This window comes from Ochotona curzoniae, unplaced genomic scaffold, assembly GCF_017591425.1.
Source record: "Ochotona curzoniae isolate NIBS_2020 unplaced genomic scaffold, NIBS_Ocur_1.0 contig_3527, whole genome shotgun sequence".
In the NCBI taxonomy this organism is placed as follows: domain Eukaryota; kingdom Metazoa; phylum Chordata; class Mammalia; order Lagomorpha; family Ochotonidae; genus Ochotona; species Ochotona curzoniae.
Window position 1 is genome coordinate 1974937 of NW_024465897.1, and position 18685 is coordinate 1993621.

General features: G+C 61.3%; 1 protein-coding gene across 2 annotated transcripts in view; it reads right to left on the reverse strand.

Moving 5' to 3' along the window:
* Window positions 1-825: 825 nt before the first annotated feature.
* The window catches only part of DAGLA (diacylglycerol lipase alpha), a 57697-nt gene continuing 39837 nt past the window's right edge, over window positions 826-18685 (reverse strand). For both annotated transcript variants that reach the window (XM_040981997.1, XM_040981996.1), the window contains exons 6-20: window positions 18385-18472; window positions 16873-17007; window positions 16264-16341; window positions 14200-14324; window positions 10849-11002; window positions 10405-10488; window positions 10228-10305; window positions 9691-9771; window positions 8846-8988; window positions 8415-8483; window positions 8094-8166; window positions 6824-7020; window positions 5792-5921; window positions 5119-5306; window positions 826-4004 (exon numbers count right to left, since the gene is read on the reverse strand). In XM_040981997.1, coding sequence (XP_040837931.1) covers window positions 3047-4004; window positions 5119-5306; window positions 5792-5921; window positions 6824-7020; window positions 8094-8166; window positions 8415-8483; window positions 8846-8988; window positions 9691-9771; window positions 10228-10305; window positions 10405-10488; window positions 10849-11002; window positions 14200-14324; window positions 16264-16341; window positions 16873-17007; window positions 18385-18472 — 2581 coding nt within the window. In that variant the 3' untranslated portion in view covers window positions 826-3046. The remainder of the gene's footprint in view (window positions 4005-5118; window positions 5307-5791; window positions 5922-6823; window positions 7021-8093; window positions 8167-8414; window positions 8484-8845; window positions 8989-9690; window positions 9772-10227; window positions 10306-10404; window positions 10489-10848; window positions 11003-14199; window positions 14325-16263; window positions 16342-16872; window positions 17008-18384; window positions 18473-18685) is intronic.

Genomic DNA, 18685 nt, shown 5'->3' on the forward strand with positions numbered 1-18685 from the left:
AAGGCTAAGAAGCTTATTTATCTGACATCCCAACCCCTCACCAAGCATGGTCATCCTGGACTTGGGGCGGCAGGCTTGGGTCCCTTGGCTGGCTGGGCTGGGAAGGCAAGCTCTGCAGGCCAGGCTATAGGAACAGCGCCCCCTGCTGTGCAGAGGGAGCAGGACCCAGCCTCAGACTGGCAGGAGGCCTTGGCTGCTTGTCCACCCTTGGCCTTCAATCCATTCCCCTGGATTCACTCCCCGGAGCCAAGATGAAGACGTGTCCCTGGGGGAGCTCAGCAGAGGCTTCTGGTAGTACCTGTGTTTCAGTGCTATCCCACTGGGAGCCCTCCCATGGGAGGAGCAGGGCATATGCAGTCATACTGGTCTGGTATCCCAGTTGTTGGCACTGCAGTCCTGGGCACATGTGGATGCTTTCTGGGTTCAGATCCCTCCTAGAGGGAAAAGGTGCTGCATGGACATAGAGCCTAAATCCCCTGGGGCCCCTCCCACCTGGGCAGGACTGGGTAGCCCTGTCTCCTGGGGCCTCAGCGCGTCTCAGCTCTGTGTCCCACGCACAACGTGATGCTGGGCCAGGATGCAGGTGGGAAATGCTGGTTAATATCTACCCTTGCAAGGGAGCCTGGTGTACAGGGGTGCCTAGTGAACTCCAAGCAGCAGTTTTAACCCAATATCCAGCCACCAACCGGGCTGTACCTAAGCCACATACCTGTGTCTTTGCAGCCCGACAGGCTTGAGCGTAAGGGATCTTAATTGTCCCCTGGTTCCTGTAAGGTATGTCCCGGTCACTTGCCAGGTGGGGAGAGAGGACACTCGAGGCAGCCATGTGCTTCTACATCCAGTTTATACATAGCTCTATACAATATACAGAAACCATTATATACAGATATATTTATAGAATAAGCTATATTAATTTGTCTCTCCTTTTTACAGCAATATTAGTGTGGATCTTTCATACATTAAGTAAAAAAAAAAAAAAAAAACTCATGGGAGGATGGCACATATAGAGTGCATCAAGGTGTGTGTGGGGCCCGGCGCTCGCTACCCATTGCATATGGAGGTCACCCAGGCCCCGGGAGGGCAGGCCAGCGTGTGGCTGGCAGAGCTTGTGCTGCGGGTCTGGGGGACGGAGTAGGGGTCGGGCTGAGCCGAGCTGGGCTGAGGGGGGTGGCTCAGACCCCCCCGAGATGTGGCATGAGGTGGAGGAGGGAACGTGCAGCAGGCCCATCTTTCTGGGGCTGGTGGGGAGGGGCTGGCCCTGGCTGTCCAGGGCTGAGTCCAAGCATGCCCCAGCCTCAAGCCCGTGACAACGCAGCTTGGCTGCCGCCTTGGGGCTGGGGTGTTTGTCCCTGATGGCTCAGGCCTGGGCACGGGCACGTGATATGCCTGCCCTAGAGGGCCTAGGACACACTTGGGCACAGGAGGAGTTAAAAGGCCAGACACTGAGTCTCTCGCAGCTACTGGCTAGGTGCTTGTTGGGAAGTTTCTTTTAAGATTCTTTCTATGCTCTGAGAGCCTTTGGTTTCGTCCTGTTTCTGTGCTGGGCTGGGCGCCATGCCTCAGCCGGGATGGAGTGTCACAGAGGTGGCAGACCACCTGGCTCCTGGCGCTCTGTCCCCATCCACCGGGGGGTTGGCAGGTCCTCCCAGGGCTGTCATCCAAGACAACCAGGTTGGGAGCGGGGCAAGATCAGGGTTCTGCCTCCAGGTCCCAGTTATCGTGAGATGGGGTATGGGTGAGGAGAGCCCAGCGGGCCCAGGGAGGCTGGAGTGGGAGGGACCATGGAGGAGAAGGCACCAGCAGGCGGTGGGTGCCTGCTCCGTGGTACAGGCGTCTTCCAAACCAAGGGTCGGGGCAGCAGGTGAGCAAGGAGGGGTGAGCGGTGTGTGGAACTGAGCCTGTCCTGAGGCCTTGCCTCCCAGGCCCTGTCCTGTTCACTGTTTGCTCGGCAGGCTGCGAGGGGCAGCAGGCAAGCAGGGCAGGTCAGGTGGGTGGCCCCTGGCAGTCCCTTCCTCACGCACATGCACACACATGCCTGACGCTAGCTAGCATGCATGCCCTCCCCCACGCCCACTCTCGGGAAAGGCTAGGAATCCACCTTCCCAAACCCAACAGGGAAAGAGCCCCCATGGGAGCCTGGGGGCAGACCAGGGCAGCCCCTGACCCTCCTGGCCCCTAATCTGGCTGCAGGGTATCTTACCATGTCCCACAGTCCCTCCCTCTTGACCCCACTTCCTGTCCACAGGACCACTGGTGTAGGAGGGAAGAAAGCCTGATTCCCAGAGCTGTCTAGGTATGGGGGTTGGGTGCATAAAGGAGTGGGGCCTCCCAGAGGCAGGAGGCTCCGTGCAGCCAGGGGTGCCCCAACAGTGCCCACCACCCTCTGCAAGGCTGGAAGCCCTGGGGGCAGCAGGGCAGACCAGGGTATGTAGGACTCAGACACGGGGTTAGTGTTAAGGGGTACGGGCAGAGAAGGACTAATCCTCACCCCATTCCCCAGCAGGCTTTCCCAGGCCCTGTAGGGAGGCAGCTTCTAGGTAGGTGGCAGTGGGAGGGAGATGGGGGGACAGGGCTTGCAAGAAGCCCAGGGCAGACCCTGAGCCTGCCCAGCAGCTTCTGTAAACACATACAGTACTGTGGGCCACCTTGGTGGGGTGGGGCAGGGAGTCCCGAGGAGGGGGGTGCCCAGGGCAGGTGCCAACCTGGTCCATAGAGGACAGTATATGTGCAGGCACTGCTCTAAGGTGTGGCCTGGGCAATGCAGCCAAGGGGCAGTGAGGGTGGCCAGCGTCCTACGCCCTGACGCAGGGCAAGAGGTGCCGTCAGACTGAGGATGGCCCAGTCACCCCAGGTCGTCCTGGGCTCCTCCAGCTTTCCTCATATGGGGAACCAGATCCCAGCCACCTTGGCTCTGGGGGTCCTAGGCTGAGGTAGGGATGCGGACCCCCAAGCTCAGCGCAGTGATGCCCCATGCCCACGTGGAGCCCCCACACTCTGCCCTGGGCCCCTCGGCTGGAAGCAGCTGTGGTGGTGGGGTGGGGGTGTGCTAGCGTGCCGAGATGACTAGGTCATCCTGCTTGACTGGGCTGGCCCCGTGGCCCGTGGGGGTCGAAGTCCGGATCTTGTCAGTGGCCAGGCACTCCTGGCTGCTGAGGCCGGTGGGCGTCAGGTCCATGAGCTCCCCGGAGGAGCTGAGCGGGAAGGAGGGCGAGAGGGAGATGCCCGAGGAAGGGTCGGCAGAGCCGGCAAAAAGCCGCGGGGGCTTGGGCACCAGGTTGGGCTCGAACTGGGCCCGGAGGAGGATCTCTTGCTGGCTGGGGGACTTGGGGCCCTCGGTGTAGTCGCTCGTGGGGCTCTCGGGCACCACCATGCAGTAGAGGTCCTGGAAGGAGCTGCTCTTGCTGTCCAGGTTGAACAGGCTGTCGATGAACTCGGCGAACTCCAGCACCTGGGGGCTGGGCGAGTCCCCTAGGCGCCCGTTGTGCAGGGCCAGCTCGCTGCGCGGGGCGGGTGCGCCGCCGTCCCTGCCCGCCTCCACCTCCTCCTCATTGGCAGCCGCGCTCGGGGGCCGCTCGGGGGTGACGCCCCCGCTGCCCGGGGCCGCCTCGAGCGGCTGCGTGTCCTGCGAGTGCTTGGACAGGCTGTCCGCCGCCAGCAGCTCGGTGCGCGAGCTCAGCGATGGATTCTCCTCCGGGATGGCGGGATCGATGTAGAAGAGGTGGCCCTCGTCGCGCTCCAGCACGGCATGCAGGCTGGGCGAGCCGCGGATGCTGCGGAAGCCGGAGGAGCGGCGCGAGTCGAAGCTGTACAAGGACTCTGTGTCCGACAGACTCTCCATGGTGGCCAGCGGCGCCCGCCGGGCCTGCAGCTCCGCCGCCAGCCGCTCCTGTGTGGACAGCAACAGCAGCTCCACGGGGTCCTGGCGGGCTGCCGCGGCGGCCACGGGGGACAGCAGACGCCCCTCGGAGAAACCCTCCAGGCTCATCTCCGACTGGGACTTGCTCCTGCAGTGGAAAGGGGCACAGGGAGGCGGGGTGAGCCTTGAAGGTGCAGAGGCTGACCTTGTCCCCCCACTCCCCAGGCCAGTTCCCACACTAGGGTACCGACAGTTCATTCAACTCGGCAGGCAGGGAATCCTTATTTAAAAACCAGCCAAGCCGGAAGACTGGTCTGGTGCCCTGAGCTGCTGCACTGGGGGCTGGGGCAGCACTGCTGCTGATCCCTGTGCTGGCTTCTTGGTCGTTATTGATGGGAGGCCCAGCAGGAGTCTCATGGGATGGGGTCAGAGGGATGCAGAAGAGGAAGAAGACAAGATGGGAGGAAGAGGGTCCTGCTCAGAGCTGCCTCAGCTTGGCTCCCCCTCCGAGAACCTCCCTCTGTGTAGGTCTCAGGACTCCCCTCCTGCCTTCCTCCAGCCTCTCCCTTGGATGGGGGGCAAAAGCCCCTCGCTGCACATAGCAGCCTGCAGGGAGTGTGTGGCAGCAGCAGGGATGGTGGCTGAGAAAGGACCTGGGCTCCTCCACGCTGCTGGGCAGCTGCCTTGGGCGATGCTGGCATGGCAGGGAGAGACAGCCGGAGTGTCATAGGCGAGGGCTGGGGGGCAGCCATCCCCCATCATGGGCAAGAGTGCTGACCCCTGGCCAGGCTGCTGCCTGGTAAAGGAGACCTGTGGCTCAGGCATGGATGCGGCCTGTGCAGGTGTGCACCTGTGTATTGTCTGGGTGTTTATGTGCACAGGGTGGGGACCAGATATCTCCTACATGTGTCCTGGTGTATATGTCCCTGTTCCTGTCTTGGTGTGACCTGTTTATGTGCCCACAGATGCCCCAGTACAAACACATGAGTGTGTATAAATGGCAGCGTGAACATGCTCATGTGTTTGGGTCTGAGTGAATCTCTGTGGGTGTGTGGGCTGGGTGGCCCAGACTCCCCTGGTCTATGAGAAGCCCCCTCCGGGGACAGAAGGCTGAGGGCCGCTGGGACAGAGGGGGCACTTTCTGTTGTCATGCGAGAGTGCTGAGCTCAGGGAGTGTACACACACGTGTGTGCTCTCTGAACCGCTCATGGTCCTCCCCCTCACATACCCCTGGGGTGGGCCAGGCAGCGTCCAGAGCTCACCTGACACTACTGTTGGCGTGGCCTGCAGCAGGCAGCTCCAAGGCCAGGCCAGTGGGCATGGGCGGCCCCGTGGGCAGCGGCTGCTGCTGGAAGATGAGCTCCGGGGTCAGATCCACCTCTGTAGGACTCACCATGACCTTAGCTGCAGACAGCAGGGCTGTCTTCCCCTTGTTGTAATTCTCCAGCACCTGGGGAAGATGGGGAAGTGGGCAGCGCTGGGGAAGGCAGGCCCAGTCCTGGGGCCATGGCATGGGCAGGAGCTCCATGTGGCCGGCTGGAGTCTACTCTCCTTACCCTCCTCTCCCCCCACCCCGAGACCCTGCTTCTCATCGAAGGCCAAAAGCCTGGTACTCTGCATACGGACCTGTGGGGGTGGATGTGCCTTCCCTGTGTTGGGCAGCCAGGGGATGAATGAGCAAGGCCTCCTGGCTGTGCACCTGCTAAAGGCCACGTGGGCTCTGTGGCTGCTTGGCTTAGCTTGTCCTGGGGACAGAGCTCTAGGAATCTCCTGAATGCCTCTCCATGGGGACAGTGTGGACAGAACTGGGGGATCTGTAGGTGGGGCTTTCTGCCCCACCCCTGGGGCCCAGCTAGGGACTGGGCTGTGATGGAACAGGGTGGGGGGTACCCTCCTCTCCCACAGGCTCAGTCCCAGGTGCTGGGCACAGCTCACCTTGTTGAGCCCCTCCATGACCACGTAGGGGAGATGCTCATGCAGCATGGCCGGCGAGATGATCACCTCGTTGAAGGCCTTATTGTCTCCCCAGATGGCAAAGTACGTGGGCTCCTCCTGCTCACAGCAGCTGAGGCGGATCGGGCAAATGAGGGCGGGGTGGAGGCCTGAGCGTTGTGCCCTGGCGTCCCTGATGTGGAGGTCCTCTGCCCAGCCCGGTCAGTAGGGCTGTGTCCTGGGGGCCTGGCTCCTTGCTGGCCCTCAGCCATGATCCCTACCCAGCCTCCTGCCTGCTTGCTGCTCCACCCTGGGCAAAGCCAAACTTCCCATCTGTGGTGGTGGTGGTGGTGTGTGTGTGTGTGAGTGTGTGTGTTGGGGGACAGCTGGCAGAGCAGGAAGTGGGAGGAGCCTATCAAAGCACCCCCTTTCCTTCTCACCTGTCTCAGCCCCCATCCTGACTTTCAGTTGCTGCCCAATGAATCCCTGGGAGACGCCAGGGCTCAGCTGGGGTGTAAGCTGCTCAAGGCCATGGGGTGACCCCTGCTATGGGCTGAATATGGTTCCTGAGGACACTTACATCTCAGTTAAGGGCACTGAGCAGGTGGAAATGGCTTCTAGCTGCGGCACCCAGGAAGTGGGGCCACAGTGGAGGCCCTCAGGGCCTAAGGACGTGCCCTTGGAAGTCAGGTTTCCTTGTAGGAACCAGTGTCAGGTCCGTTCCCTGACCAGCTTCCTGGCTGGCCCTTGGCTCCTTTGCTCCATCCCTGCCAGCTGTCACTCGTCACTCTCACCAGACAGCAAAGTGATGGGGCCACTCCATCCCGGACCAGCACTTCCCAAACTGGGAGCTCAACAGACCTCTCTTGTTCATAAAAGTGACAAAGCTAATGTGGCTCTCCAGGACATGCACTGTAGGAGACAGCCCAGGGCCCACCCTGGTGGAGACTGGGACCATCCAGAGAAGAGCCTGGATCTTTCCCCCCAGCCCCTGCCCACATCCCCAGGGGTGGGCCCAGTGCTGGTGGCACCTACCAGCACTGCTCGGCAGGGTGGTTGTGGACCACGTGGATGATGCGGCCTGGCGGGTACAGTGGGGTACTGGCTGAGAGGGCAATGGTGAGGTCACTGGGGTGGGTCCAGAGCCGTGTGCTGGCCAGGGTGGTCACCTCCACCTCCTCGGGCAGCTCTGATTTGGGGATGCATTTGGTGGCCCCCACGATGATTCTCCACTAGGGTGGGGTAGGAGAGATGGGGACAGAGCTGAGCACCCCAGGTGGACAGAGATGGGGGCTTGGGAAGAGGGCTCGGTGGGGTGGGTGGGAGGTCAAAGGTGGGCTGGGCAGGATGGTGGCTAGAGCATTAGTCAGTGCCCACCTGAGATTTACATAGTCAGATGGCCACTAAGATGCCAAGGACAGAAGACATGGCAATGCTGACTTCTGGGGCTGACCAGAGGCTGGGATGGGGAGACAGGCCCAGTGAGGGGATGGGAGTTACATGAGGTCATTCAGCAGGTCAGAGGGAAAGCTGAGCCAGCTATACCTGCCAGGCCTGGCCACATCTCCATTAACTCCCAGCTGCCTGCCTCTCAGGCCTGACAGATGCCCAGGCCTGGGTCTGGTAGGAGTATTTCTACTTCTCTAGTACCAGGCTCCTCCAGGAAGAAAAGTACCTTGTCCCCGACCAGGTACCTGCCACCTGCCCTCGGGCCCTGCCTATCAGAGGGCTGTGGGCCCCCAAACTGGCAGCAGTCCAGCCTGAGCTCACCTGGGGGCTGATGGAATAGGGGGAGGTCACTGCACATGACACATGAGACCTGTGGGCCCAAATCTGCTTCTCTCCTGCTCTTGGTCTGACCCCGAGTCTAGGATCCCTGCCCACCTGCCTGGCCTGCCCCATTCCCTCAAAGGTCTGCTGTGGGTTAGCAGCTATGTGGAGAATCAGAAAAGCTGTATGTCTTCCCCGAGGGCCCATCTGCATCCCTCCCCAAGCCTGGGCATCTCAAGTAGCTCTGGAAGTGCCTTCCCATCACCCTCAAAGCACATGGGACTATTCGCTGGCTTCAGGCAGCTCCATGCGAAGGGAGCCCATCACTCCCAGGCCTCACTTGGCTTTAACCTCGACATGAGCAAAAGCATGTCCTCAGTTTCCCCAATTGTACTTGTGACAGAGGCCAGACTGAGCCTGGAGACACTCTGAAATCCCAGCCCTGCCTTGGCCTCACTTGGCTTGGGCCTCCAGCACTCCAGCCCAGACGGGCCACACAAGGCTGCCCGGTGTCAGCACACCTGGTTGTGCTTACCTTGGGTTTGGTGCTCCGCTGTAGCACGTCCAGCAGCTGCCTGCGGAAGCCCTCCAGCTGTGAGAGGCCAATCCTGGAGAGGCACCATGAAGGAGCGTCAGTCTGGCCAGCCCAGGGGCTGGGAGGGAAGTGGGGTGCAGGGATCGGGGCAGCAGGGGTAGGTCCCACCGCCCCCAATCAAGTATCAGTCAGGGTCATGCGGGAGGAGGGCAGAGCCAGAAGAGGAGGGTCTGGCAGGGTGAGGGCCAGCCTGCAGGCAGTCTGCGGGGGAAGTGGTGGGGTCTGGGGTTGGAGGTGGGTAAGGCCCAAAGAGAGAATTACCTGGGGACGAGGTCTTTGCCCAGAACCACAGCAGTCACAAACTCCTTGGAGTACTCCATAGCGTCCTCACTGCAAGGGAAGCCGGGGTGCAGCTCAGGCAAACAGGGAAGGGGCCACTGGGCTGCAGAGCTGGGCCAGCACTCCTGGGGGCAGCTTCTGGCCTCTAAGCCTATGGGGGCTGACCGGCACTGAGCTGGGTGCCTGCCCCTACCCTGCCTGGTAAGGATGGATCTAAGAGCATGTGTGGCCTTCTGCTAAGCCCCTACCCCACCACCACTCTCCACTTTCCCAGCCATGCCCAGGCCTCCATGGAAGCAGAAGCCAGCCTGCCTGGTGACGCTGCCAGCCTTGCTGGCTCTCACCCCTGTCCTGCCAACTCAGTTGGCCTTTAGCGCTCCAAGCAGCCCCTCCCACTTGCTGAGGCCACTCACCTCAGCAGGCCTCCCGGTGGGGAGTAGGCAAAGCACTTGAGGGTCGGGTACTGTGGGCGCAGGAGGAAGGAGAGGATGGCAGCGGTGCCCGCACCCAGGGAGTGGCCCACCACGATCAGGCCGTAGTGCTTGGTGCCGCGACCCTAGGGGTTGAGAGGAGCCTGAGGGCCCTGCCCTGCTGCCTGCTGGGCTATGCGGGCTGATGCCAGTGAGGCCAGGGGCAGAGGGTGAACCCTGCTGGGTCCCCACCAGGATGCTCTTCTAACAAACTCCTTCTTATTCCTCAAAGCCCTGCCCTGAGTTCTCCCCAGGGAAGCCCTCCTTGATTCTCCAGGAGCGGCTCCCTCCTTCCCAGGCACCTCTGAGTAGCTGGGATGGACCGTTTGCTCATTTAGTTTTTCATCACTTTAGTGCTCACACTCTGTTAGAATTGTGGGCTTTGTTCCCATCCCTCCACCTGACAGGCCAGAGGCTGCTCTGTTTTGGAAAGGGCAGCAAGCAGCCTCTCCGGGGCAGCTGTGGGGCCAGACACACCTCCTAGCAAACTGGCATCTCTCCCGTCCTGCTCAGTAACCGCTTTCTTTGCCCTTCTATTCCCTATTGCAAGCTTCTCCATATAATTTCCCAGAAGTCCCCAGCTTGCATCATGTCAGCACCTCAAGTGCCTATAAGGAGCAGGTGCTCAGCAGGTATGGCTGAGCTGGGCACGCTGCATAGGCTGATGGGCACTCGGGGCCACAGTGGGGGTGGGAGCCTGCGTGGGAGAGAAGGCACCTCCTTTTCTTTGTGCCCCGCTGGGAGAGAGCCGGGTGGCAAGGACTCGGAGGGCGTGGAGGACACCTCACCAGGTCTCGCCCGAAGGCCTGGGACAGCACCATCTCCTGCTCCAGCTTCTTCTTGATGTACTCGGCAGACAGGACCATCCCCTGGGGCAGGAGGGACAGAGCGGTGTGTGGACGGCTGGCTTCCCAGGGACCAGCCAAACTACAGGGGACTCGCAGTTCTGAAGGCTGCTGCCTGGGAAGCACTGCACGTTGGAACTGGGGGATCAAGTTCCAGCTCAGGTCTCCAATCCACGTTCCTGCTCATGCAGGAGGCAGTTCTAGATGGAATTCCTGGCTTTGCACTTGGGCCTCGCACAGCTCAGCTGCTGTGGGCATCTGGGGAGAATGAACCAATAGATGGAAGATCTTTCTGTCCTTCTGTCCCTCTGTGTTGGGTCTAACAGACAAGGTGTGACCCGCCGCCTTCTCCCACTGGGCCTCCCAGGAGAATCTGCACCCTCTGCCTGTCCAGCCAGCGGGAGTCCCCCTCCCAGCAGCAGGTGTTGGCATGGTGTGGGGCAAGGGTGACAGGTAGGCAGGGCTCCCGGAGGCAGGTACCTTGTGACCCAGCCAGGTGCCGTGATGCCCCTCCACAGGGAGGCGCTCAGCGTCGCCTGTCAGGTCCGTCAGGGCGTCCTTGGGAGGGAGAGAGGGCGTAGGTGAAAGCAGCCAAAGGGCACAGGAGGTGGGAGGCAGCACCTCCAGGGGCCGGGGGGAGCCCCGCCAGGAGCGTACCTTGGGGGACAGAGTTCCACGGATGCTAATCACCACCTTCTTCTTGTCATGGTCCACTGCCACATAGAAGGGTGTCTCGTAGACCTAGGAGGTGGGCACTGTGTGAACCTGAGTGACCCCAAGATGGCGTCAGACCTGGGGACACTGACCTAAGTAGGAAATCTGGTCCCTTCCCCACATCCCTCCCTGCCCCTCTCTGCCGAGGGTGGAGTGGGGATCATCCCTGAGGCCGGATCCCAGTGCTTGGTGCAAGATGTTAACTTTGCTAGTCTCAGAGGTGGTACAGGGCCCCAGGGAATGGGGGGAGAGAGAGGGATGCGTGTGCACAGGGTCTGCTTGAGGGCAGTGTGGAGACTACTGTTAGGCAAGCCTGGCCGGGAGAGGGCACCCTTGGCCCTGCAGAGCCTGAGCTGCCTGCTTCTGACCCTGGGCCCTGGCTCTCACCGCGTCATGGCAGGATGTGTAGACGATGTCCACCGCTGTCATGTTCTCATCCAGGAAGTGACGCCGGATGGCTATTGCATTGCAGCCACAGCAGTTGTCTTCCTCAATGGTGACCCCAGGGGCGAACCGGGGCCGCGCAGGGCACAGGCAGCACCTGGGGGTGGGGGCAGCAGAGGCCTTAGGGCCGGGGACTTCTGGCAGGACCATTCCTCCTCCCTTCCTCTACAGGGCTGCTTCCAGCTGGGTTAGACCCCACTTCCTGCCTAAGTCCCCACCAGGGGTACCCCGTGCAGCTAACTGTGCCAGCCAGGCCCGGCCAGGCCCTGCTGTCTGACCTGGGTCCCAGCCTGTCACTCTCCTCCTAGGTCGCCCACCCTGGGTGCCTTGCCGCTGGGGCTACACTCCGCTTCCTGCTCAGTAGCTGCATCCTGCTATGGTCTCCAGCTGCTTCTGCCCACATACCACCCTCAGACTGCTAAGCCTTCCGTACCCACCCGCAGCAGGAGGTGCCACCACCCTTGTGGGTTAGGCCTCTTGTGGGCACTCAGACCCAGCATCCACCCAGCCTCACCTCTGCCATCCTCACTGAACCCTGGACCTGTACTGCATCTGCACTCGCCCTTGTGCTTTCAGCTTAGCTGCACATGGCTCTTCTGACGCAATCCAGGCCACGCTACTTTTCCCCTTAAAACCCTGCAGCCACGCATTTCTCACACCACACAGGAGCCCCGGAGCCCTGCCCCAGGTGGCCCTGGCCTCTCTGACCTGCCCACCCCCGGCTCGCTTCACTCCAGCCTTCTTGCCTGTCCTCAGCCCAGCGTTGGACACACTCCTGCCTCAGCGACCTGGCATCTGCAGCTCTCTCTGTCTGAATCGCTCTTCTGCCGGACACTGCGTGGCTCGCCCCTCACCTCCTTCCAGGCTCTGCTCAAAGGTTATGTTACAGTGAGGTCCACCCTGGCCGCCACCCTGTCTCAGCCCCCTCCCCTCCCAGATGAGGCAACTTGCTTGTGACGCACTGCAGCTCTCTCTCCTTGCCTGGACTCCCCAGCCAGGGCCTGCTCTGTGATGCTCACTGCCAGGTGCCCAGCAGCCCGCCCACGCGGCTAAGCTGGCCACACAGTGAGGGCGTGCAGTTGCATTACAGGCCGCCAGAGGGAGCCAACCCCCAACAGATGGGGCAGCAGACGCCTGGTGATCATGTGGCCTGGACCTGACTGAGGTCCCCAGCTGAGATTTTATGAAGACTTGTGGATTGCAATGATGCCAACCAGTTTGTCCTCGCTGGGAGCTGCATGTGTAGGGGTTGTTAATTCCCAGCAGGGCAAGGCCTCGCTGAAAAAGCCTAGGGTTTCCAAAGCCACCATAGGGTCAGCTTGGCTGCAGGTCCCAGGGAGAGCCCATAGCCCACACATGGCCAGTTCAGGTGGAGGCTGGCCTGGGTCCTCCGTGTCCCACCTCAGTTGAGCCTAGGCTCTACAGGATGCAGCTGGAGATGCCTTTGGACCCTTGCTCTGGGTGTCACCTCCTGGCTGTTTAGGGACTAGAGGGCATTCAGCTGCTCTGAGCCATAGTTCCTCCCATTCCATAAGACTGGGGTACAAACAGCTACTTCACAAGATGGCATGAGACCAAAGGAACAAGATGCAGAAAGCCTGCACACAGAAGGGGCTTAATAAATGTGGACTGCCCTTCTCTCCAGAGATGGCTGCAAAAGTCAGTGACCTGAAGGCCAGGCAAAGCCTCCAGGGCAGCAGGGCCAGTAGCCCAGTTGTCCCCAAGGAGGCTGTGATCAACCAGTGAGAGACTGGAGGCCACAGGCACCTGACAGCCAGCCCAGCCAAGGACACCTCTCTTCCCATAGAGGAGAGACAGACCACATGTCCAGGGCAGGGCCAAAGGTCAGTACAATCTCCCAAGGGTGGCGGGGCTATGGGTAAAGCCTGGCTGGCCACTCTGCTTAGTGCGGGAGAACTACAGGCAGGTGAAAGGCACGGATTCCATCCAGGCAGGGGGCCCCCTCCTCCAGCTGGCATGGGAGCCAGGGCTGCTGTGCACAGGCTGGGATGTAGAGCAGTGTCTTCCCGCCCCTGGCTCTTCTGGGCAGCGACTGGCCTGGGGGCTGCTGGGCTCTGAGGACTCCCTGCTTTCTCTCTCTTCACCTGCACTAACAATTCTAATGTGGGCTCTGACACCCTCCTGCGCACACAGCACACCATGGCCTCGTCTGCACGTGATCCCCCTCTTATTCCCAAAACCCCTCTGGTGGGCACGGCAGACTCTGGTTCCGAGGCTCTCCACACTGCCAGCGTGGAACTGGAGCGGGGTCTGTCAGATTCCAGGTCGCCACACCAGGGCTGGGACTTCCAAGGTCATACAGGGAGAAGCGACAGCACATGCAGCGGACAAAGCCAGGAAGGCGGCATGGCGAGAGTGGCTGCTCTCATGGGCACAGTGAGAACATCAGGCTCCTGGGGTAAGGAGGCTGTGGTCGGGAGGCGTGGCTGCTGTCACCCCGAGGCCAGGGTGGCAGGCTTGGCAGCCACCTCCCAACAGGACAGCAGCCTTTCTAGAACAGACGCCAAGGGAACTGTCCTCCTTCTGCCTGGTCTGGCTTGAGATGGAGACCCCGTGGAAGGGAGCAGTTCTTCCTGCAGCCCATCCCGCAGTCCACTTGGGAGAGTAGGGTGGGCCCAGCTCCCTCCCAGTGCGGTCCAGTGCAGGGGTGAGAGTGGGGTCAGACTACAGGCCAGACCCGGGGCGGAGGCCCCTCCCGCTTCCTAGGGTGCCAGTGGAGTCCTTAACTAAAGCAAGGGCCTTCTGAGGCCTTTCCACAGACTGCCCTGGCCTGGCCTTGCCACCAGCAATCAGGGCACAGAGGGACAGACAGGGTGGGAACTGGCGGGGGGAACCCCAGACTCTATAGAATTGTACCATAAAATTCAAAATTTAAAATAAAAATTAAAATGAAGGAAAAAAAAAAAAGAGTAACTGACAGGCCAGAGAAACGACGAGAGCGAGAACAAGCTGATGCAAGGGAAGGCAGTGTAGGCTCGGCCAGATGTTCCACGTAGCCCTCGCCCCAGATGCCACTCCCATTTTACAGATGACATAGCTGAGGCTCACAGGCACCGCTCATGTAACCCAAGGCTGTGCATGGCCAAGTCAGGGTTCTGCCCCTGGAGCTCGGCGAACTGCCTGGGGACGACACAGGATGGTGGGCTCAAGTCTGGCACAGTTATAGAAGGAAAGCAGGCCTCGGGAGCATGGATGGGGGAAGGGGGAGGAGGACGGGTGGAGGAGCAGGACAGCGGCCCTGCGGTGGCCGGGGGCGTGGGACTCGGTACTCACGAGCAGGACCGGGCCAGCTGGCAGAGGCCGCAGGCTGGCTTCCGCATCAGGTACATGGGCCAGCCGTAGGCCGCCAGGGCGAAGAGCATGTAGTAGCAGACCTCTTTGTAACGGAGCATCTCTTGCTGGGAGACACAAGGTGGAGGGCATGCCCTGTCAGCCTCAGGGCCACCCACCCCTCCCCTAGAAGCAGGACTGGGTTGGGGGTAGTGGGGGCTGCTCGCCCCTCCTCCTCTTCCAATCTTCCAAAGAAGATAATTGCATTTCCATAATTATCTCCATGCAACCGGGGCACGTGTCCTCCTGGGACCCATCCTGTTGCTCCAACCTTGGAATTAATGATTTAGGGACAGAAAATCACTCCGTGCACTGGACCAATTTTCCTTGCCTGCCTTGCTGGGGAAGGCAAAGGGTGACAGGCTCGCTTCACCTTGCCCCTGGGGAGGGGCCTTGCTGGTGGGAAGCTCAATCTGAGGCCTTCAGGGTGCAGGGCACAGGTGTTTCGGTGGGGCTGGGTAGCCAAGTCTTGGGCAGCGGGGCAGGCAAGGCTGGGCAAGGAAGCAGTGGGCCAAGCTCTCGGTCCCTTGGGTTCTTTCTGAACGGGGGGTGGGGGGCTGCAGCTTGGCTGTCGGGGTCCCAGTTCCCCAAGACTGGGGGTGGGCATGTCTGCAGAGAAAGGATTTCTCTGCTAGAAAGGTGTTCCACGATCTGGTCAGCTTCCCCACCCTCACCCCAGGCACTGGGTGCCCCAGCACTTAGAGGGAATTACTCAGCTTGTAAAAGTTAAGGAGGGTGATTAGTCACCCTGTGAAGTGGAAAAGGTAGTCCTTAATCAGGGCTCAGGGGGGCGGAGAGGGCCCCGGGCTGGCCGTGACTGCTCTTGAGGAACGGCAGGGGTAATTACCCTGTCTGTGTTGGGAGCTCCCTGCCAGCTGGGCAGGGTGGGTGGGGCCCGGGCAGCCCTGCCAGGTAGCAGGTGCAGACCCTGGTACCTCTGCCTGTGTCTGTCCCTGCTCCTGGTTCAAGTGGCAGGAGCCAGCCAGAGTGAGGCACAGCAGGTCCCAGCAACCAGAGAAGGCTGGTTTGGGGGCACCCACTGTGGACACGGTGGGGACAGGAAGCATAGGAACAGACTGAGATGTCTGTGGGGGCTGGCTGCTTTCATGCAGCGTCCCGCTTAGTGCTATTCACTGCACAGTGCCAGGGCCTGGCCTGCAGCTAGCCCATTACCTCCCACTGCTCTGGCTGGAAAGAGTGCCTGCTGCCATTTTATGGCTATAGAACAGGCTTGGAGGGACGAAGGGCTAGCCTGAGGTCACAGTGACAGGAGGAAGAACAAGTGCACACCCATCTGGACCCTGGGCTGGGACTGGGGTTGGTCTGGGAGCCAGGAGGGTTGGGTGTGCCCTCCTTGGCCTAGCCCAGCAGACCCAGCCTCCATGTGCCAGGGGATGGCTCTCTGCCCTCCACACAGCCTGCCTGGCCTGGCCCTGGGCTGTGGCCCCCGAGACCTTCCCAGAGGAACCTACAGGGTGCTCCCTGCCCACTAGGGAACCAGGGCGGAAGGGGCGTGTGCTGCTTGCACCATGGGCTCATCACCGTGCCTGGTGGGAAAGAGCCATTGGAGGCTTCCACGGGAGGGGGATGGAACTGGGCTGCCTGCCCTGGAGGGTCAGATCTCTGCCCTTGCTAGCTCTGCTACTAACCAGCGGTGGCTTAGAGTGCTGAGTGAGACCCAGCACCCTTCTGGGACGCAGCTGGGTGGCCGCTGCCTGGTGCTGTGGGCTCTGCCTCCCCTCCTCTTCCCCCAAGGCCACCCAAGCCGACCAACAGGCACGACCCCCTAACCCCTGCTCAGAGCTCCTGGGGCGGAAGGTGGACTGTGAACGTCACACCACGGCTGCATGAGCCCACATGATGCAGGGAGTTCTGGGGGAGGCAGCATGATCTGAGAGGGTGGCTCTCCAGAGAGCCCAAGGGGGCCTGGTTCAGTGAGGCGCAGCCCACATGGCAGGACAAGATGGAGGACCTGGGCGGGGAGGAAGGAGGTGAGCCTGAACTCACCGAGTTCTTCAGGTCGAGGTACTTGGTGTTTCTGGTCACTGGCATCCCAGAGAGGAAGGCCAAGATGTCATTGTTAGCCTGCAAAACAGGTGTAGGCAAGGGTGGGCACTGGCTTGTGGCCGGGAACTGGCTCTGGCTGCCCGGCTCCGCCTGTTTCCCAAAGGCCTGTGGGGCCCGAGGCAGCCTGTGATTTCCAGATCTCTACAACCTGGAGGGTCACATGCGCAGGGCCATGGGATTGGGGAGGGGATTTTGTGTGAGAAGCCAAGAGAGCCTAACAGATGCTGCCCATTGGCTGGAAGAGGGCAGCAAGGCCAGGGACCCCTGTGATTGCAAGTCCTTGGGGTGGGAGGCAGCCCCAGAGTGGCCGTGCATGGCTTGGAGGGAAGCTGGGGCCATGGCATGTTTGTTGAAGGGGTGAGCCAGGAGGGGCTGGAAGCAAATGGAAACAGGTGGCCTCCAGGGCCTAAGAGGGCCCATGGGAACTGAGCAGCAGGATGGAAGCCAGGGGCCTGCAACGCCAGCAGCAGTAGCAGTAACTGCTGCCACAGGGCTGCAGAGATGTGCCAGGGGTAGGGAGAGGGGGAAGAGGCGGTGCCCGGCCCCCACCTCGTCCAGCACGGCATTGCGCTTGGCCCGCTGCCGCTGTCGGAGCAGCACCAGGCCAGCGATGATGTCGGATGGCACGATGTCGAGGTCCCGGAAAAACTCGGCGAAGAGGTAGGCGATTTCCGAGTAGGCATCCTATGAGGTTCAGGGTGGGGGAGCAGGAGAGGGAAGGAGACAGGTGTGAACCCCCCCGCCTCCAGGGGCAGCTCCTGCAGGGGCGGGGGCCCATAAATCCCCTTTAGCCCACAGTGGCCCTGTGCAGCTGGGACCATCGAGGCCCTGGCAGGTGTCACATGGGGCGATGTGACCCCTCTTCGTGAGAAGGAGTGTGATGGCTGGGCCAGAGACCCCACTGCCTTCCCTCCAGGTCCTCAGCCTGGGGATGGCCATTGTCAGCCTTGGGGCAGGGGGTGGCTGTGCTCAGAGCTGGGCTTGGCGACTTCCATGCCTCACACACGTTCGCTTGAGTCTGCGGCATCCTCCCCAACCTGTCTGGAGACTTGAGGGCAGGACCTGGTCCTGTCCTGCTGGCTCTCTCGCTAGAGCACCCGACACTCCCTACAAGGCAATAGCAAGGGCCAAACAGATGCATAATGAGGCCAGAGCCAGCCACTACCAGCTCCAGCTGAGTGGCCCGGGAGAAACCCAGATGGGTCCTAGGAAGGCCTCAGAGTTTCCCATGTCAGTGTCCTACACGAGTCCTAAGGCACAACAGCACAGGCTGACTCAAATGTGCTTGGGGCTGGGCCTTGGGCTCTGACACAGCCAGGCTTGGCGTGGGAGCCTGGAGGGGTGGGTGTGCTCTCTGTTGGCTTGGTCCTGGCAGACCCAGTCTCCATGTGGCAGGCCATTGCTCCCTGCAGAGCCTGCCTAGGGCCTGGCCCTGGGTTGCAGCCCCCCTCCCCCCCGCCCTGAGACCCTCCCAGAGGAACCAGCTAGAGAACCAGGGCAGGAGGGGGGTATTCTTGCACATGCGTGCTCACTCTTGGGTGCACCACAGTGTCTGGACTTTCCTGGAGACTTCCATGGGAGCTGAGGGGTTGTGTGTGTGGAATTGGGCCGCCTGCCCTGCAGGGAGAGGTCTCCTGCCCTCACTGGCTCTGCTACTCAGTGGTTAGTCCCTCTTGGACTCAGCTGCCTGAGGTGTAGAGCAAGGAGTGGTTCCTGCCTGGCACTGTGGGTTCCGCCTCCCCTCTTTTCTCCCCGGGGCAACCCAAGCCCACCCCATCTTCCTTTAGCAGTAAAGGTCAGCAAGTGCGACCCCCCTAGCCCCTGCTCAGAGCTCCTGGGGTGGAAGGCGGGTGCACTGTGCGTCAGCGGGCACTGCCCGTCAGTCTCCATGGGCTTTGGTGCTGCTCTTCGCCAGCAGTTTTCCTATCCACTGCAGACTGCAGGTGCCGAGGGGCCCTGTGCAAAGTCTTCATGGCTCTTCCCCATCTGGCTTTGCCAAAGGAGGCAGGCAGCCCCGACCTGTGGGCTGAGAGCAGAGGGAGGTGACGTCCCAGTACTTACTGACTGGGAGTCCTTGGTCCGCGTGCAGCACAGGAACACTTTGAGCCGGCGGGACCAGCTGGTGGCCTGACCCTCCTCTAAGCGGTGCCTGCAAAAGGCGGAGTGATGATGTGTGAGGTCAGAGGGCTGGACCAGAAGGGCTGTGGCTCAGACTTTCTGGAAATAGGATGGCATGTTCCCAGGACCTGACCAGAGTCTGGGGGAGAATAGGGCCCAGGCCTGGCCAAACTGGGTGACCAGTGATCTGGCTGCCAGCTAGCAGGGGTGGTCCTGGCGGGATTCCTACCGGCTTAACAGGGTG